This window comes from Leptodactylus fuscus, chromosome 11 (assembly GCF_031893055.1).
Source record: "Leptodactylus fuscus isolate aLepFus1 chromosome 11, aLepFus1.hap2, whole genome shotgun sequence".
NCBI classification, from domain to species: Eukaryota; Metazoa; Chordata; class Amphibia; order Anura; family Leptodactylidae; genus Leptodactylus; species Leptodactylus fuscus.
In genome coordinates this window covers 89537852-89559644 of record NC_134275.1, presented here as the reverse complement: position 1 = coordinate 89559644, position 21793 = coordinate 89537852, and the positions used below count along the sequence as shown (strand labels likewise).

The window sequence follows — 21793 nt, the reverse complement described above, 5'->3', positions numbered from 1 at the left end:
GAGCAGCGGAGTCCATATGTAGGACTGTAGGACTTTTTGGGATGTGCTTTGTCTCAGGAAAAGCGGTCTGATGCGCAGGAGAAACTTTAATGTCTGTGGACACATATGAAGGAAAGAGTAAAGATCCAGAAATAAATAATTATGTTGTGCAAGATAACACAACGGAGCTTGGATCACACATTATGCCATCTTACTTCTTATAGCTGAAGTTTTTCCATAGGTCATTGATGGTTGTTTGCAGTCCGGGCCTGTTCTCATTGTTCTGTGAAGGTCTTGCCCTGCTGCTCAGACCACTTGCTTTAGCAGGTGCCATTGGCTTCAATTTGCTACTAGCACGCGCATCGTGACTCTTGGGTTTAAGCAATCCAGACACCTGAAAATTCAGTGTAACAAATGTCTTAAGTGAAATATCAAACATGAACTATCTGCTGTAAGCAATAAATAAAATGTAGAAGAAAAAGCCACTACGATTGTCCCAGTGCGTGGAGGCAATTCCACGAGAGATCACAGCGAAAATTTGCATGAGATTTGCTGACTGTGATTGTAGTTACAGGTTGGGCATTAGATTTCTGTGGCAGTTTCCTAAAATCAAGCACTGAACAACATTATACTGTGGGGGCACTAAAAATTAGTTTTGACTTGTAAATAGCTCATATACCGTATATAAGCCAAGGACCCTAATTTTATCACAAAATACTATGAAAACTCATTGACTCGAATATAAGCCGGGGGGGGAAGGGAATATTGGGATCCATTTCTATCAGGATAAAATAAAAAATGGCCTTGCACACAGTATTATGCTCCATTTTGGACACCCATGAAAAGACCCCAGAGAATAATAATCGGAGACCCAGGGGGATAAAAAAAAAAAAAACAAAACAAAACAAAAAAAAAACACTGGTTCTTACCTATCCCCGGCTCCGCTGCACTCTCCACCGCTGTCAGCCATCTTCAATGACGTCATGTGAATGAGGAGCCTGTGTCGCAATGCATATGGACGCAGGTCCCAGTCATGTGGCGTCAGGGACATCACGCAAGTAGGCCCGAAGCCTGCCGGAGCCCAGAGAGGTAAGTAACGCTGTTTTTTTATGTTCCGTTACCTCTCCTGGGCCTCCGATCATTATACTCGGGGGTCTGAAAAGATCCCCGAGTATAATAGTGCTTGTGGGGCCCGCAGCATCACTTACCAATCCCGGTCCCTAGCAGGATCAGTAAGTAAATAGGGCCCGTTACCGGCTGGAGTAACTCCAGCCGGTAACAGCCTATTAAATAAAAAATGCAGTGGTGGCGGCCGTCGCCGGGCCCCTAATGTCCTGGGCTCTGTGGAAGCTGCTACCGCTGCTACCTCTGTTACCTCTGTGGTTACGACCCTGAGTTGGACTCTGACTCGAGTATAAGCAAAAAGTTGGCCCACTTTGGTCTGACCGACATCCATGAGACCAGATACATCATTTCATGCCAGTATTGGCAGCACTTGGCCCACGCACAGATAAAGCAGAGGCCGGTACCTTTGCAAGTAACAGCTTAAGCATTGTTTGTATACATTGCATTACTTTAATTTTTGGGATGTGCTTTGTCTCAGGAAAAGCAGTCTGATGCGCAGGAGACACTTTTAAACTAAATTCACAAGTAGATTCTTCCGTCTTGTCGAGGTCCTGTGTATTAAAACAAAATTGGTCATTCAAAGGTACTCCATATAGTTTAGTTACAGTAAAATAAAAAACAAAGGCTCGCACCCAGTTGTTCAAAAATTTCTTTAAACATAGAAATGAATGAAACATCTAAGAGGTTGCTGCATAATTCTTCTATTACAGGCGGGTGTGTAAGGACCAGAGAAGGGCTTTGAAACAGCGGGTGCAACAGAAACAGATACAATTTCAGTCCCCGTAAGAAATTTTTGCTTATCTTGAAAAATACTTTATTGCCATAGTGATCTTTAGTTTCCATATGGTAAGAGAATTAACCAAATATAACAAAATTTCTGCACTGTTCCTGGAGCCCACAAATCACTACCAGGGTTTGCCATTACATTCTACACAGTATCATGCAAAAGATTTAGGCAGGTATGGGGGAAATTGCTGCAAAGTAAAAAATGATTTCAGAAATAGAAGATTTAATAGTTTATTTTTGTCAATTAACAAAATGAAGAAAACAGAAATGTAAATCCCATCAATATTGGGAGGCCTTTGCCTTCTTCTCGGCACTTGCAGACAGTTTTTGGCAGAACTGGGCAGGGAGGTTGTTCCCGCCGCCATCTATGAGAACTAAGCCCAGATCTTCAATCCTTCTGTCTCTCCATGATATCCCAGACTAGATGATGATGAGATCAGGGCGATATCTGTGGGGGCCATATCATCACTCCCAGGACTCCTCCTCCAAAGGGCAAAGGTCACACCAAATATTGATCAGATTTACATTTCTCTTTTCTTCATTCAACTAAAAAATAAACTATTAACCCTTCTATTTCTGAAAGCATTATGACTTTGCAGCACCCACACACCTGCCTAAAATATATGCACATTACTGTATAGAGATTACTTCATGGCTCTCCGCAATTGAAGTGTTACCAGGGAAATCTGAGACATTAACTGCGTGATAGGGTTTCCTTTCATTTGCTGGTAGGTGCAGGGGCGTCTGGTTCTGTGTATTACCCTACACACAGCTGCAGATAAAAATCAACAAAAATACAGCGAAAACTAAAGGTGAATTGAAAATAAAATATTGGAAAAAAAAAAAACCAAAACCCCCACACACTTCTCCTATATTGATGAGCATTCATTAATATTCCATTAGACATTAGATTTGGCAAAGAAGATCTAGAGTGAGACAGAGATGAAGAATCTGTCCTTACTTCTGAGCTGGAGTCTTCCATTTCCACCAAGGATAATTTATATTTATTTTCAGAGGAAGTTAAGACTGGACTGGCCTGGTCACCACCACCCGGACCTTTATCTGATGGATCGGCCCTGACGATTTCCAGATTAGATTCCAGCCCACTTTTAGTCCTCTGAAAGCGTTTGAGGGACAGCAGAGAAGGGGACAGATCCTGCGGGGTTTTGCTGCTGCCTTTGGACAAACTTCCTGACCAGCTAAAGCAGTTTCTTGGTTTTTGGGTGGGGGAGGCAGAGAAAGGTTTGATGTCACTGATTTTAGACACAGGAGATGGAGTCTCCTCTTTATGTTGTTTATTGTCATTTTCTACTATTCCCATGTTTGGAGAGGATTTTCTAGGCGTCCAATAACCGATGGGGATATCCTTAATATTATCCCCTTCTTGCTTTTTCACGTCGTCCACAGGTGAGGTCAGTAGGTCAGAAGGCTTGCAAAAAAACCTAAGCGGTATAATAAAAATGGTTACATAGAAGGTATATAAACAGGTTTTATCATACATAATATTGGATGGATCGACTGGTCTGATAAGGGCGTATTACTAACCTGAATACTTGGAAGCTGAAGGAATATTCCTTGGTCTTACAGAACACTTATCTACGTTATTGAAACAGTCACGGTCGGGTTTCCTTAGAAAATACTACCCTAAAACTTGAGCTGTCCCTCTGTTCTCCCTCCTGTAAATGTACGTATACATTGACAATCAGGTTTTACCATTCCCCTTATCAATCAGTGTGTCTTTACAAAGTTTATTATCATGAATGATTGAACAAGCAGACCGTGCACAGACACAACCAATTGAAAAAGGAATTCGGAATAATTAATTTCTAAGTACATTTTCAGGAGGAATAACAGAGGAGCAGAACAACACAAAGTTCTAATAAATTATGAACCGATTTGTTACTTAATGAGAAATACAAGTAAATGCATATATGGTGCACTGACAATAAAGCAATACAGTTACACGATGTTGTCTTTGCTCTTCGGTTAGTTAGCATTAAAAAGATTTATCCTTCTGAGATCATGAAGATGTGATCATGGGGATCTACCACCCCCACAGGACCGCCAGGATCAGATTCTTCAATACCAAACACAGCATGGATTTCAGGGGCTCTGCTTGGTGTTGCAGCTCAGCCCCATTCACTTGAATGAGACTGAACGGCTACTCTGCTATGTGACTAAATCAACTGATACAATTCTGATACATCTGACTCCACGTACCGGCTTCTGGTCCCAGGAACAGAGATTGACCCGGGCTCTTCATTTTTCCTTTGTGAAAGTATGGCAAATTTATTCCTGGCTTTGGGCTGAGATTTGGGCTCCACTGCAGGATCCTCAGGTGGCTGCGAGGGGCTCAGACTGGGAACCTTCAGCTTTGTTAAATGATCTTCACTTTGTAGTTTAGGTTTCTTTTTCTGAGAGAATGAATACTGACTGAGGAGATCGGATTCTGACGCCCCACCTAGAAGACACATGGACACATTAATAAGTATACCTATCAATCTATAGAGTCCAACTAGAGACTGCACCAGTAACTGCAGGTGCAAGCCCAGGGAATAGACTAGGTCTCAAAAATATCAAAGGAAAAATAGGCAGCACCCTTTAGGTATAGTGAAAATTGAGGTAGTTCATTGACTCATACTCTGCAGTGCTTCAGCCATGCACACTGAGCCTTTCTCTAATATATGTGTATGAATAAACAGTATATATAATATATGTATATTCTATATAGAATACAGTGTGTGTATGTATATTGTGGCAGTATGACTGCTGGAGTAGTGTGGTTCACCCTGGGAAAGTTAGGTGAAACTGAAGTCTCTGGAAAGTTGGGTGCTTCATCTGTTTTGTGGACAAATGGGCTGTTAATGAGGTTAATTAGTAGCCAGGTGGAAGTGTCAAACCTTCCCATATTGCTCCCTGTCTAGGGTAGACAGGCTGAGTTACAGCCTATGGGAGTTAGAGCCTCTGTGTTTGTGGAGATACTGGGTAGTAGGCCCAGGGTCTCATAGTGAGGGACACTGAATGTGTAGTAAGTAGCCAGACAGATTATATACGTACAGTTTCTACATAGACGATTCAGGACTTTTACTTATGTGCACACTGCTGACTGAAATGATCACATCCTTGGTCTTAGGTGTCTCCTACGGCTTCATCTATTTCAATTGCCTTAGTACGGTAATTGTGCACTTTGCAGGCCTTTACTGGCAACACCACCACATCCTCAGTGGTACTAAAGGTTGGAATAACCGCAGGTATATACATTGTGTACAGTTCCACATGGATACGCTTACATATATGAGACAATGTTGCAGTGTACCTATGTTGCTTGATAAATTGCTGTGTCTATATGGCAGAGGATGCAGGTTTTCTCTAAAATGACCATTTTTCAATAATAATTCAGGGGTTGCTACTAGTGTTGAGCGAGTAGTATTCGATCAAATACCTACCTGCCATAGGAATGCATGTAAGCAGCTGATCACTAAGGGGTTAAGTGCAGCGAATATTGGATGCGCTTAACCCCTTAATGTTCAGCAGATTACACACATTCCTATGGCAGCGAGGTATTCGACCGAATACTACTCGCTCATCTCTAGTTGCTACTTTCAAATAACTGGAAAGCTAAAAGTTATTTTTGAACAAAGGCCTATCAGAAGGTGGCCCTGCAGGACCAAGGATAGCAAGGACCCATCATCAGAATAAACATCATATACCTACCGCTATGAGAAAGGAGAAAAAGAGGAAACTGGGTCTCATATAAAAAAACACAAACAAATAACACTGATAGTCTATATACATTTCTTACTTTATACAATATTACAAAATCTATGATTTATAAAGAGCCGTAGAGAAAGAAGTTAGTGTGATATCAATTATTATTCTGACAACACCTGCAATCTTGTCAGCGTATCCCGTAGGTAACAAAATACAACAATGATATAGAATGCCAATTCAAGTAAAAGTAGGAAAATGACCAAACTTTGTCTGTTCCTGTTTCCGCACAACTTTACCTTCATGAGATCTTTTCACTTGGGTCTTGTTACTGGGCAATATCAAGCCCCTGGGCTTAGACTTTTCCCCCACTTTTGGTTTCTCTTCAGTTTTTACATTGTGGGTATAACTTCTCTGCCAAATGCTGTTGGATTGTATTTCAGTGTTGCTGTTCCAGCTGTGACTGCTCGGCTTAGAAAACTAACAAGGAAAATAAAATAAGTGAGAAAAAAAATGGAAGAAAAAAATTCACATTGAAAAGAACAGTCAGGCAATATCGAGGCACTGAAGTCCCAATGTTGGGAACTCTTGGGAATTGGGGGTTGCATTCGCTGACCTCAATTCCTTCATAATTAATTAGAGCATAGTATGGTTTAACCCCTTAACGACCGGCCCATAGTAAAATTACGTCGGCACTGACAGGTCCTTCCTGACTGCCCTATAGTAAAATTACGTCGGGCAGTCAGGGAGGGATTCCCTGTCAGTGCCGATGTAATTGGAGTAGATCTTAGCTGTATCTGACGGCTAAGACCCTGCTCCATTACCCCCATCGGAGGGGACTATGATCAGGGGTTTTTTAACCCCTTCAGTTCCGTGATCAAACATGATCACGGAACTGAAGCGGTTCCGTGATGGTGCCGGCGGTATCAGCACCCCCTGCGACGAGATCGGGGGGTTCCAGTGTCTCGAACATGCAGTCTGGGGTCTGGCCAGTGACCCCAGGCTGCTACAGACCGCCGATACCTGGTTGATCCTGCCCGGGTTATGAGAAAGTCTGCCGCAGGCAGCCCCTGCGACTGACTTCCTCTACACGCTGCAAGACACTGAATGCTGTGTCCTGCAACGTCTAATACAGAATTAGTGAAGCTTTTATCAAAGCATCACTAATTCAAGTGTCCTAAAGAAAAGTGAAAAATAGATAAAGTTTATAATAAAAATCAATAAAGTTATAAAGTCCCAAAAATTCCCTTTTTTTTTTATAGAAAATGAATTATAGAAAAAAAAAACTAAAAATTAATAAAAACAATGCATATTTGGTATCGTCGTGTTCGTAACAATCTGTACAATAAAACAAATAATATTTACTGTACACGGTGCACGTCGGGAAAAAAGGAAAAAACCTGACAAAGTAGTGATTTTTCGCATCTTACCTTACAAAATATGCTATACAAAGTGATCAAAACGTCATATGCACCCCACAACAGTACCAATAAAAAGATCAGGTTGTCCCGAAAAAAATAAGCCCCCAACCAACACTGTCAACCAAAAAATAAAAATGTTACGCCTTTCAGAAGATGGCGATGCAAAAAACACCGATTTATGTCCCCAAATGTTTTTATTCTACAGAATTAGTATAGCATAAAATAATAATATAAATGAGGTATCGCCGTAACCGTACCGACCCACAGAATAAAGGTCAGGTTACTTATACTGTACGCTGCACGCCGTAATCGTACCGACCCGTAGAATAAAGGTCACATGTTACTTATACTGTACGCTGCACGCCGTAATCGTACCGACCCACAGAATAAAGGTCACATGTTACTTATACTGTACGCTGCACGCCGTAATCGTACCGACCCGTAGAATAAAGGTCACATGTTACTTATACTGTACGCTGCACGCCGTAATCGTACCGACCCACAGAATAAAGGTCACATGTTACTTATACTGTACGCTGCATGGCGCAAAATTTAAAAGGTAAAACTCAATGCCAGAATTTTTTTCTTTTTTAAATCCAGCAAAAGGGTTAATAAAATGTATTCAATAAGATGTAGGCACCCAAAAATGGTGTCATTACAAAATACATCTCATCCCGCAAACAACAAGTCCTTATATGGCCACGTCACCAGAAAAATAAAGAAAATATAACATCTAGCAATGTGAAGGCAAAAACCCGCAAAAAATCGCCAAATCATTAGAACACAACTGGGCTGCAGCAGGAGGGGAATGTATAAGCTGTGCGAGCGAATATCAGGGGACACCCCAGATTTACAGCTTGTGAGGGAACAGACACCAGAAGTGACCCCCAAAGTGACTCCCCCAATCATAGGAGCTACTGGGGCATAGTAGGGAATTTGGTGCTCCCAATGTCCTCCGCACCGCTTATATATTCCTTCTTCGCCATCCACTGTGCAGTCACGTCTGGGATACGAATACTCACTACACCCCCTGATAAATTCTTTGAGGGGTGCAGTTTTCAAAATGGGGTCACTCCTTTGGGGAATCCACTTTTCTGGTACCTTTACAGGCTCTACAAACATGACATGGCGTCCAGATACCAAACATCTGACACTGTACTCCAAAAGCCGCATCGCGCTCCTTCCCTTCTGCGCCCTGCTGTGTGCCCAAACTGCAGTTTATGCCACATGTATGACACTGGTGTACCCGGGATAACGGACGTAATGTGATATGTGGGTATAGACTGATATTAGGGCACAGCCGGACACAGAAGGGAAGAAGGGTTATTGGAGCACAGACGGTTTGGTTTTTGGATGCCATGACACTTTTGCAGAGCTGAAACGCCAGTAAAGTGGAATCCCCTGATATGTGACCTTTTGGAAACTACACCCCTGAAGGATTCATCCAGGGGTACAGAGAGCATTTTTATCCCCCAAGTGTTGCTATAACTTATTATCCATAAATGAATACGAAGCTGATTGTGAGAGGTGAAAATGACCATTTTTCCAGGAATTTGTCATTTCAGTGCGTAATCTGTTGTGCCCGCCTTGTATCAGAGATGAACGCTCTAAAAGCTGTTGTGCCCGGGATACCCACTTACCAGTTTTTGGAGTGTGTATCTCTGCTGACATAAGTCAGGCACAACATATCGGGCACTAAAATGGCAAATCTCTGGAAAAAGGTCATTTTTAACTTCTCATTGTGTTAGCTACAATTTCATTTCTGGAAACTAAATAAATGCAACACTCAAGGGTTAAAATGCTCGCTACGCCACTTGATAAATCCCATCAGTGGGTTGTAGTGTCCAAAATGGGGTGACATGTCTGCGGATTCCACTTTATTGGCTATTCAGTGGCTTTACAAAAGTGGCATGAAGTCCAAAAACCAATATAGCGCTCCTTCCCTTCTGTCCCCGGCTGTACCAAACAGCCATTTCTAGCCACAAATGGCATTAAGTCCGTTATCCGGGGTACACCAGTGTCATACATGTGGGCATACACCGCCATTTGGGTACACAGCACGGCGCAGATGTGAAGGAGCAATATGTGCTTTTGGAGCGCAGATTTAGATTCTTCCTTTTTGGACACCATGTCACATTTGCGGAGACCTTAAAATTGCCCCTACAAAATGGGGTCACTTCTTGGGAAATTCCAGTTTACTGTCACCTCCAGGGCTCTGCAAAAACATCATGGTGCCCAGAAAGTCCCTCTAACTCTGTACCCCAAAAGCTAAAAAGCGCAGTGCTCCTTCCCTTCTGAGCCCTGCTGTGTGCCCAAGCAGCAGTTTACACCCACATATATAATTTTTGGCCCCTTGGGATGGCCCCTTAATAGTATTAGGAGTGCGGGTCTCTGACAACACAAAGTGGGTGCAACGTATTGGGCACCGAAATGGCAGATTTCTTTAAAAAATGTAATTTTCATTTTGTACATTAATTTTTGGGAAGAATTTTTAGACTCAAAGTGATAATACCCCTTGATACATTCTTTGGTGGGTGTAGTTTTTTAAAAACTTTTGAGGGGTTTCCATTGTCCTGATACTTTAGGGGCTCAGCAAATGTGATATGGCACCAGAAAACTATTCCAGCAATATCTGCCCTCCAAAACCCAAATAGCGCTCTTCCCATTCTGAGCCCCCCATGTTCTCATACAGCAGATTATGGCCACATATGGGGTATTGCCGTGTTCAGGAGAAATTGTGTAACAAACTGTGGGGGGCTTTTTCTCCTTTAACCCCTTGTGAAGATGAAAACTTTGGGGATAAAGGGACATTTTAGCAATTTTTAACCTACACATCCCAAGGTTAGTAAAATCTGTGAAACGGCTATAGGGTCAAAATACTGACTATACCCCTCAATGAATACCTCAAGGGGTCTAGTTTATAAAATGGGGTCATTTATGGGGGGGGTTTCAATTGTTTTGGTAACTCAAATCTTGTTTGAATGTGCAATGGGCCTGAAACATTTAGAAGAAAAATTTGTGTCTTGAAATCCATATGGTGCTCCCTTCTTTTTGGGCCCTACCGTGCATCTGTACATAGGATTAAGGCCACAAAGTGTACATTTTTGAACATGGGAGAAATGGGGTCATCTATTTTTGGGTGTTTTTCTTCATTTTCATGTGTTATGTGCAAAAAAAAAAAAAGGTGCCTATAAAATGACACTTTTGTGTAAAAAATGTAATTTTTTTTTGTTTGATGCAAATTTTCTCAAAACTTATGGGGCCAAAGTACTCACTATACCCTCAATGAATACTTTAAGGGGTCTAGTTTATAAAATGGGGTCATTTATGGGGGGTTTCAATTGCTTTGGTAACTCAAATCTTGTTGAAATGTGCAATGGGCCTAAAATATCTGCAAACAAAATTTGTGTTTTGAAATCCATTTGGCCCTCCCTAGCTCTTGGGCCCTACTGTACGTGCGTACATAGGTCTAAGGCCACATTTTTTAACACGGGAGAAGTGGGGGTGATATATTTTGGGGTGTGTTTCTTCTTTTTGATGTGTTGTGTGCAAAAAAACTGGCTTTAAAATGAGACATATTTGAAGAAAATGAAAATGTAATTTTTTTCATCATTTGTAATAATTCTTGCAAAACAATATTTGTTTGATCAAAATACTCACTATACCCCTCAAAGATACCTGAAGGGGGCGCGATAAACTTCTAAATTATCTAAATTACTCAAATATGGTGAAATTATTTCAAATATGTTTGAAACACAGAAGGAACATTTAGAAATATATAACTACTAACTGTTTTGCCCTGTACTATTGTGTAAATGTGAGATATCGCAGCTGAAAATGGAAAACATTGAAAAATTTTCAAAATTTTCAGCATTTGCGAGTTTTTTAATAAATTTACACAAGTTATATCAGTCTAATTTTACCTTCTCAGTAAAGTACTACATGTCACGAAAAAAACAATATCAGAATCTCTTGTATGAGCTATACTGTTACAGAATTATTCACTGACAAAGTCACACAGGACAAATTTCCAAAATGTGGCTTGGTCATTAAGGTCCAAAACAGGCTGGTCACTAAGGGGTTAACTACATTATTATTATTATTATTATTATTTATTTATATAGCACCATTAATCCCATGGTGCTGTACATTTGGGGGTTACATACAGTACACAAAATATACAGGTAGATACAATACTAACAATGACCGACTGGCACAGTGGGGTAGAGGGCCCTGCCCGCGAGGGCTTACAATCTATGGGGTGTCCCGATATATTCAGAGTTTACAGGTCCAGAGGAGACTCTACTCTTTATGTTAGACATGACATGGCTGAAAAACACTTGCCCTTAATGCAACGGAAACCAAGGGCTTAAGAGACAAGTCATTTTAGTGCTTAAATAAAGTTTGATCAGAGTGTAAAAGCCAAAGACCTCATTTTATGTATTTTTATATACAGTAGGTATTTGCAGTAATGCTCCTGGCGCTAGCAGAGGGCTGGGGTGATATTTTGTGATTCCGCTTCAAAATCAGAACCAGATTTCACCTTGTTTTTGCCTCCTTTTGTTATCAGTTAGAGGCAGAGATCAAAGCAGGACACTGAAAAACGTAAGAATCCTGCTTGATTTAGCCGTAAACCCGAAAGACAAGGAGACATTTGTCCGATTGGGGAAAGCACAGTAGGAAACTCTTCACCATGGGAAATCACTGCAAACATTCTAAATATAATAAGTGTAATATATTATACACCAGTGGCACTCCTGTATCTCACCTGCGGAACATCAGGATTGTAGTCATCTATTCTTTCCATTGTGTTGACGTCTATATTTCCAAGAGCAATTTGATAAGCGACCGAATCCCCAACATTACTAATTTAGGTTAAGGAAAAGAGAGGAAGTAGTTATATACAAAAACATGGTCACAAGACTAACAGCCTCTTCTTCCAGTGCTGGGGTCAAACTTCTATGCATGCGCAGTTGGCTCTGCCATCGGGCCTCGGGCAGAGCCAACTGCACATGCCCATGGCCATTTTTTTGTGGCCGCTCACGCTGTTTGAGCGCTGGGGACCAACCCCTGTGCTGCGAGAGAACTCATTTGCATACTGAAGAAAACCGGGATTTCTACCGAACGGCGGCGTGGAGAAGACATCTAAAGGTAGGAGAAGAAGAGGCTTTCTTAAGGCTATTCCTTAGTGTTAGTCAGAAAAAAAGGGTATCCAATGATAGGATCCTTTTAAAGGTTGAATATCACATTATCAGGTCAGTTTCAACACCAAGTCACGTGATTGGGACCAGCATCCAGTTCCCTTCTCCTCCCCTCTTCAATAAGTATTAGGCTCCATGTACACAACCATATGCCTGCGCCTGATCTGTGGTAAAACGGCACATGGATGACATTTGTACATCGTCTGTGCATCTACAAACCCATTCACTTCATCTAGCGAGTGGAAAGGTATAGGATCTGTCCTGAGTTTTACTGTGGGCTCACCGCTGTACACATGGGTCCATGATGACACAGGTGTGTAAGGGGCTATAGAGACAAATAGCTGCAAAAAAATACAGCTAACACACAGTCATGTGCATAGAGCCATACAATGATGGCATCTGTCAGTTCTCATATACAGTACATGTAACGCCACTGAAAAGGGAGGGAATCATAAACAGGAATAAAAGCAACACACATACAAGACACGTAGTGAGTTTGTGCCAGTTGGGAAATCATGCAAAATATTTTCAACCAACTGCCATAAGTGGAAATATCCAGCACGACTGCTCTGTTTTTGGCAGACTGAAGATTGTCATCACTCTGTCGTGACCAAATGCTTGTGACATTTATAACCTGAATCGTCAGACAATTTGAAGAGTATAGCTAGCTTAAGGCCGTGATCACAAGGTGATCAAAATCAAGTAGAGCTTTGTATCAATCTCTAACATCCCAGTGAAAACATTGGGAGGCAAAATCAAGGTGAAATCGGATGCTGATTCTGAGGCAGAATCAGATTCCACCATTAGTTTACGACATATACATACCTGAGAGATTAGTTGCAAAATATTTTGGGTCATTCATCTAAAAGATGCTTGCAGAAATCCATGCACATGCTGTGGAAACGCCACTCACATGTATGGACTCTGATTTTCTTACATTTGATACCTTACAGTCTAATAATAAAACCTGCCTAAGCTTTGGTGTTAATAATTGTGAAATGCGAAGAGTTTCCATTGCAACAGTTAAGAAGGATACGGGCCTGCGTAACTTAATTCTTTTGGGTCTATCCCATCTCTGTAAGGATTTAGCGGAACCAGTTTTCTTTTTACAGGATCGAAGACCAATTGATATAAAAACGTATTGTTTGCGCGAATAAAGCCCTCTATGTAGCCATCAGGAACGGTTATGTTGGCTTTCAGATATTGGCCAATTTTTTTAATAACCTGAAAAACAGAGGACAACATTCAGACTGAGAACATAACTGACTTCTCAGACAGAAAACTGCAGTGGTAATAAGAATAGGCCGTTACCTGTGTAATATCTGGATTATTTGCGATTTTCAGCAGTTTACTTGCTTTGGCTAAACCAATACCATGGATAGAAGGCAGATAGTCACAGCCAGACAGGATACACATGTAGCGGAACTTCTCTTCTGTGAACACATCTCCAAGAGGCTTACACATCCCAAATCTGTCCTGATCTATTTCCAAACCATTTCCGTACTTGTCCATCTTCAAAATCACCTGAAGAATATTGACCAAAGGAGTAAGGCTATGCGCCTGCTGAACTATGCAATAGGTAGAGAAAACATCGTATATCTGGTAAAAAGGGATAAAAAGATGGCACAAATAATGGATGCAAGTATCTTACAAAGTTACACTACAGAACAAATAGAATAAAATACATAGGAGAAATCAAAGCTGAAGTGTAGACCATGAACAGATGACCGAGCCATTGGCAGACCACAGTATAATGTATCCTGTTTGGCATTCCATGTGGAATATAGATGGGGTCCTGGGGGGAGGGGGCCTTAAGTTTATTAACCCCTAAGGGCGGGTTCACACCTGTGCCTGGTCTCCGCTTTCAGGTTTCCAATCTTCTGCCCAAGAAACTGGACAGGAGACGGAAACCGGCAGTCACTTTTCAAACCCATTCATTTGAATAGGTTTGCCAAGTGTTCGCCCGTGAGCGTCTTCTGGTCTCCGCAGATGGGATAGACCCAAAAGAATTAAGTTACGCAGGCCCGTATCCTTCTTAATTGTTGTACTGAAAACTCTTCACATTTCACAATTACTAACATCAAAGCTTAGGCAGGTTTTATTATTAGACTGTAAGGGCGGGTTCACACCTTTGCCCCGGTCTCAGCTTTCAGTTTCCATCTTCTTCCCGAGAAACTGGACAGGGGACGGGAACCAGCAGTCACTTTCCAAACCCATTCATTTGAGCGTCTTCTGGTCTCCGTGGCAAAACTGTTTTTTTTTTTTTTTTTTTTTTAACCGGACACAAAGTCAGACATGCAGGACTTTATGTCCAGTTAAAATAAAACGTTTTTTTGCCGCGGAGAGCACAAAACACTCACGTGTGGACACAGTCTGCCGGGTTTCCGTCTCCTATTGGCAGAAGACGGAAACCTGAAAGCAGAGACTGGAATGCAGATGTGAAGCCGCCCTAAGGGATATATTATGAAACTGGTAAGACGTATACTATACAATGAGACCCCATAAATGTGACAATGCGCATTACACTGTACTTTGTATATTTTCTCCTTATCTTCTGCACTCAGGTTTTGATATCTCTTATACACTTTTATTGTTCTGTGGTGTCATTTCGTAAGACACTTGCATCCATTATTTGGCCCATTTTCATGACTTTTTGCAACATATGGTATGATCATATACTTACCCAGGTTTTAATCCTAATCATATAAAGATGAACTATAGTTTTAATATTGTGTTCTGTGTGAATATTGGGGTTTTATGAGGTGGTTGCACGCAGAACCTATGTAGTTATTTTGAATGTCCAGATTTATATAGGTTGTGAATAAATGGATCATGATAACTCTCACCGTTTTACAACCAAAAGCAAGAAGGTCGGAGTCTTCTGTGATGATTGCCTGGGCAAATCCATTTTTATTTAGATATGCCAACTGGGAATCTGCCTCGTAGGGAGCGACTATGCAGTCAATGCCTTCAGCGCGAGCTGCCTAACATAGAGAGGAAAGAAGAATAATGCAGACTAAGAGAACACATACCAGGAAAGTCCACAAAGGTCTATGCTACATATTGAAGATAGAGCTGGACACAACATATAGCGGCGCACAGCATCAGAACTCACTTTAATAACATCATGAGCCATTTCTGAAGTAATATTGACAGCGCGTGAAAAACAATCTCTGGCCTCTGACAGTTTGCCTTCTCGTAGGAGTTGCTTCCCCTTCTGCAAATTCAGCTGCCTCTTCCTGCAACAAGGATATTGTTAGGTTTGCTGTAACAAAATAAAAGAAACCTGCAACATGTTTCTGAAAATAGCCAATATGTATATGGTATATTAGTAGTATATTAGGTTAATATAATTTTGCTGCATGCTCCATTGTTCCAGCCATCACAATGGAAAGAATCTACTACTGAGGCTCCAAAAGTCAATGAGCCTTCTCTCCAGCTATGTGGTTACTTACTCTCGTCTGGTCTTCTCTACATCTTTCTTGGAAGGTAAAGTGCACCCATCAAACACCAAGATGGGCCTGACTCCATGTGACTGCAGCATGTGCACAAACTTCATGCAGTAGGTGACATACCTATAAGACAAGAACATCTTTAGTATTAAATAGTACTTCCTTCCTATAAATAGTCACCACTTGCTACAGACTAAAGCACTGAGCTCTGCACTCCCACCACTTCATGTTTTTAAAGAAGACCTCTAAGTCTCCATTACCACTAGTTCTATGCCCACTATAGAAGTTACATGCACCACTGAGAAATTCTGGTGACAACCAGCCCCCTTCTGAAAAATCTGTCACATTTTGACATTTCAGACGTTTTCTACACCTGCTGAGATTTGCATGATAAAAAACGGTTCATTTCCCATTATATAAACAACTAAATTTGGACACAAAAATTTTGCAACACAAGGCACACAAAAAAGCAACTGCTTCAAAAATAAACTAAGTATGACTATGTCCAAGAAGGGACAGAAGCAACACAATAAATAAAATGACAATTTTTATTAAGTGATAATAAATATGAAAACATGAATTCCACATAAACAACAGGGGGTAAATGCTTCACACAGAGGCGGGTGGTGTGTGGTAATAAATAGTATATAGGTCTAGGGTGAATAACGTATGTATATCACAGTCATATAATAAAGGTTCACATGTTGTATATAATTTTCACATATGTCTCTCTGTTGTGCATTCTTACCTATGGGATATTTTTATCGGCTTTGGAACTGCCACACTAGTAACAACATGTGAACCCTTATTATATGACTGTGATATACATACTTTATTCACCCTAGACCTATATACTATTTATTACCACACACCACCCGCCTCTGTGTGAAGCATTTACCCCCTGTTGTTTATGTGGAATTCATGTTTTCATATTTATTATCAGTTAATAAAAATTGTCATTTTATTTATTGTGTTGCTTCTGTCCCTTCTTGGACATAGTCATACTTAAACAACTAAAGTTGGACTAAACTGTATTTCCTGGAAACCCACAACGACTTTTCACTTTTGATGCAAAAGGAAAAATATCACAACAGGATAATGCAAATCTGGCAGATGTTTTAATGAAACTTGTATAAAGAAATATTGTAATGCAACAGCTGTTGTAAAGACATTAATATAAGTGAGATCTCTGGGCAGAAACCCATAAAGCAGAGGGCTAAGGGCTTCTGTATAAAATAAAACGTCACAGCTTAGAATAATATGGTGCCAGAAGGAGGTCTGTTTCACAAGGTCACGTTTGGACCAGGAGAAGGAGACACAACCCATGTGACGGCCACATTTTCTGAACCGATCATGGCCGGTGGAATTGAACTCTATCAGTAGAAGAAATGTAATTTTCACCAATGTAAAAGCTACAAGGTGACCATAAGTCACATTGGAAATGTAGTAAAATTGTAATTGCAACCATCACAAAAGCTCCAACAAACAAGGGAATAATAGAGGTTGCATCATTGCTATAGAGCCAGGCTCCAGATCTGCAAGGGTCTGACAGATCTACTGTTTGAGGACAGCGTGACTCCTGGTAATGTTATGGTACGTGCCTAAGGATAGGTTATCAGTACTAGAAACTGATACTGATCCGATTTTATACTATATATATATATATATATATATATATATATATATATATATATATATATATATATATATACACACACATACACGCACAAACAATCTAAGGCTTTATTTAAGCTTCAATGTTCTGCATCAGTGACAGATATAAGGGATAATGAAAATGATTTGTTCTGTGTTTTCAACCTGCTTCTGTTTTTGGCTAAAGGTTCATTCACACACAGTTTTTTGGTGCTGATTTTGACGATGATTTTGAATTTGCATCAGAATCCGCTAGCAGAAAAGGGAACCCAGGAGGCTTTTTTTTTTTCCCATGTGGATTCAGACGTGGCTTCAGTGTCAAAATTAGCACCAAAAAACTCTGTGTGAATGGACCCTTACACTCTTGCAAAACAAGAACATGTGAAGAAGCCCAACGTTTGTGTCCAGCTTTGCGGGTCCCTTACTTTGCTAGGGTTTCTACCTAGGACAAGGACTGACTTACTGGTCGGTCGGTTCTCGTTTTGCTAGTTTCTCAGCACAGGCAAAGGCTCCTTTATGTAGCCAGCAGTAAGTGTCCACGGCTACCGTCTGACCCTTGTATTTCTTCACATTGATGGGTTCGGAGGCTTCTTTGAGGAACTGTAGTAAACCCTGAATTCCCATCTCCGAAGCTGTTCTTAGTCCACGTGAATTCCAATTTCTAGTCAGTCCTGTATAAAGAAATAAAACTCTTACTTTATATTTGATTTGCCAAATAAAACAAAAACATTTGAAATTCTCTGGCTCTGTTCATAACTAGTCAATGTCTTTTGTCATAGTTACTTGTTAGGAGATTTATCTGATGTATGCCTCTAACAGAAGAGCCCACGATATGCCACTGTATGCTGAGAGGGGGATATGTCGCTCCAGCTCAGTATTGAGAGGTTTTTACTATTTTGTAGAATTTCTTATTACCAATTTTTGTAGTTGCCCCATTTCTCCAGATACCTTGCTATGAGATGAAATGCTGAACATCATTAAGCACTTCAGTCCATGAGATACAAACCATGTGTCAGCCATATTTCTTGGACCAAACCCTGAGCCAGTACCTGGACTCCCAGTGATCTATAAGGTTAGGATTCTCTGCCTTCCCGGGGCAGTGTCCTGTGATCATGTTTTGAGTACAGAACAATAGAGCCATAGGGTGACACAGACATCTTGCATCATAGATTACTATGATACTTGGAGTCCAAGTCCCGACTCAGTGTATGGCCTAGGAAACATGGCTGACATCAGGGCGGTATCTCACAGACTGAGCTTGCCCACGTGAAGATGATCTAATTGCATTGGGTTAGTCACTATAAACACCATTGAGATCTACTGTAGAAGTATAATGGATGCCAATAAATCTCATCCCCATGCTGCTATAAAGCTCGCAGCAAAAAGTGATCTGCGCTACAGATTTTTTAACAGAGAGCGTATCAGTCATTGCTGCAGGTTTCACAGAATAACCTGCAGAAAAATCCACTTTGTTTCAGCTTGCAGACAAAGAAGCCGCAGATCAACATGTGTGACCATAAACCCATTTATGCTGGAGGTTCTATTATATATTTGAGTTTCAATAATGAAACTCTAGGCATAAATGGGTTAATTGATAAGCTAGTTTTAGGCTCGGTTCATATCTGCATTTGGGTTTCTGCTTGGGGACTTCCTGAAGGAAAACCTATACACATAAAAACGCAGTTACCTTCAGGAAACCCATGGACCCCATAGACTGTAATGGGATCTGTGTGGTTTCCTTATGAAACATGAGGAGAGAAAAGTCCCCCTTACAGGACTGTACGCTCCGGAAACTACACAAACCCCATTATAGTCTATGGGGTCAGCAGGTTTCCCAGGAAACTGATTTTTTTTTTTATGCGCATAGGTTTCCATTCAGGAAGTCCCCAAGCGGGCTCACCGAACGGAAACCTGAACGCAGACGTGAATAGGGCCATAGACTAAGGCCCAAAGGGGGAAAAAAAACTGTGTTTTACAGTCACAGCAAAGTAGATATGGGATTCTAGCGAATACCTTGGCGGTAAAATACGCATAGCGGACGCACTGCGATTTCCAAAACAGTTGTGGTTTTGTAACTCTCAGCATGTCATTTATACTGGAAACGCCAGCGGTTTCTCTATAGATATAGTTGAAGTAGAAAGTCCAGATTAAACCTCTGTGAGCTTTCAGGATGAACCGGGATGCGTTGCCACCATGGTTTTTCTCGCAGTGCTTTTTTGCTGCAGGACACTACGTGGGGCTCAGTCGCTTTTACTGCAAACAGTTCCCATAACCATGATCATTCATGTGACGGCGTCATCACCTGATCGCTAAGACAAGGGCTATAGACGGATTCAATCCTGCAACTAATATAAATGAATGGAGTCACATGGAGACCCCGCGGATGCTGCAGGACACTACGTGGGGCTCAGTCGCTTTTACTGCAAACAGTTCCCATAACCATGATCATTCATGTGACGGCGTCATCACCTGATCGCTAAGACAAGGGCTACACACGGATTTCATCCTGAAACTAATGTAAATGAATGGAGTCACATGGAGACCCCGCGGATGCTGCAGGACACTACGTGGGGCTCAGTCGCTTTTACTGCAAACAGTTCCCGTAACCATGATCATGTGACGGCGTCATCACCTGATCGCTAAGACAAGGGCTATAGACGGATTCAATCCTGCAACTAATGTAAATGAATGGAGTCACATGGAGACCCCGCGGATGCTGCAGGACACTACGTGGGGCTCAGTCGCTTTTACTGCAAACAGTTCCCATAACCATGATCATTCATGTGACGGCGTCATCACCTGATCGCTAAGACAAGGGCTATAGACGGATTCAATCCTGCAACTAATATAAATGAATGGAGTCACATGGAGACCCCGCGGATGCTGCAGGACACTATGTGGGGCTCAGTTGCTTTTACTGCAAACAGTTCCCATAACCATTCATGTGACGGCGTCATCACCTGATCGCTAAGACAAGGGCTACACACGGATTTCATCCTGAAACTAATGTAAATGAATGGAGTCACATGGAGACCCCGCGGATGCTGCAGGACACTATGTGGGGCTCAGTCGCTTTTACTGCAAACAGTTCCCGTAACCATGATCATGTGACGGCGTCATCACCTGATCGCTAAGACAAGGGCTATAGACGGATTCAATCCTGCAACTAATATAAATGAATGGAGTCACATGGAGACCCCGCGGATGCTGCAGGACACTACGTGGGGCTCAGTCGCTTTTACTGCAAACAGTTCCCGTAACTATGATCATTCATGTGACGGCGTCATCACCTGATCGCTAAGACAAGGGCTACACACGGATTTCATCCTGAAACTAATGTAAATGAATGGAGACCCCGCGGATGCTGCAGGACACTACGTGGGGCTCAGTCGCTTTTACTGCAAACAGTTCCCGTAACTATGATCATTCATGTGACGGCGTCATCACCTGATCGCTAAGACAAGGGCTACACACGGATTTCATCCTGAAACTAATGTAAATGAATGGAGACCCCGCGGATGCTGCAGGACACTACGTGGGGCTCAGTCGCTTTTACTGCAAACAGTTCCCGTAACTATGATCATTCATGTGACGGCGTCATCACCTGATCGCTAAGACAAGGGCTACACACGGATTTCATCCTGCAACTAATATAAATGAATGGAGACCCCGCGGATGCTGCAGGACACTACGTGGGGCTCAGTCGCTTTTACTGCAAACAGTTCCCGTAACTATGATCATTCATGTGACGGCGTCATCACCTGATCGCTAAGACAAGGGCTACACACGGATTTCATCCTGAAACTAATATAAATGAATGGAGACCCCGCGGATGCTGCAGGTGACGCACTAAAATAAAATCAGTGTTTTTGGCACCTCAGGGTCCCAATGTGATTCTGCTATAGGGCAATCTTTAGGCACGTGTCAGGAGTCGCAGTAGAAGTCGCACCACCAGAGCCGCAGGCATTTAGGGGTGGGTGCAGGCTGTTCCTTTATTTTAGAAAGGTTTTAACCCATGAATGACCGTTGCCAATACGGCAGGTAGTGTTTCCTATGGATGGCGGCTTCATATGACACTTTTCCAACATGGTGGAATTCCTTGTCCTAATTCCCCCCTCACCCATAAGGAATATTGGAGGCGACATTGTTCCAGTTTATAATCCATGATGTCTCCCATCACTACATGTAACTACAAGGGGCAGAACACGTGACTGTGGAGCTTGTGGACTACAAGTCCCAGCATATCAGGCGTCTCCCTATGAATTACCTAGTTAGGAAAGACTCATATTAGGCCGAGCTTGTACTCACCTCCTAGTAAACCGTGTGTGTGTGACCAGGACCCAATACACTAGTCTGACACCATCACTATGGAAACCGGTTCCGACTCTTCTCACGCCGATTGGTAATTTAAACCAAGGCGCGCTTCTGCTTCTGAGGGGCGTGTCTTACCTTACTCACGTGATCGAGG

The 21793-nt window shown here is 41.8% G+C and overlaps 1 protein-coding gene across 1 annotated transcript; it reads right to left on the bottom strand.

Annotated features, from left to right (window-relative positions):
• Positions 1 to 190: 190 nt before the first annotated feature.
• Positions 191 to 17949, bottom strand: EXO1 (exonuclease 1). The gene is made up of 12 exons (XM_075258977.1): positions 17789 to 17949; positions 15676 to 15795; positions 15336 to 15459; positions 15067 to 15204; positions 13532 to 13744; positions 13257 to 13444; positions 11788 to 11884; positions 5898 to 6078; positions 4111 to 4351; positions 2852 to 3332; positions 1554 to 1655; positions 191 to 373 (listed from the first exon to the last, which is right to left on the bottom strand). The coding sequence occupies exons 1-12, from the start codon at positions 17947 to 17949 to the stop codon at positions 191 to 193; spliced, it is 2229 nt and encodes a 742-aa protein (XP_075115078.1).
• Between the last annotated feature and the right edge of the window lie 3844 nt (positions 17950 to 21793).

Bases quoted from the DNA above. Each gene is read 5' to 3' on its own strand.
- EXO1 (XM_075258977.1), bottom strand. From the start codon at position 17,949: ATGGGAATTCAGGGTTTACTACAGTTCCTCAAAGAAGCCTCCGAACCC. The intron at 15,460-15,675 runs GTAAGTAACCAC...TCCTTGTTGCAG, and splicing joins GTAGAGAAGACCAGACGAGA to GAAGAGGCAGCTGAATTTGC. The intron at 11,885-13,256 runs GTATCCTTCTTA...AACCTAAATTAG, and splicing joins GAATTAAGTTACGCAGGCCC to TAATGTTGGGGATTCGGTCG.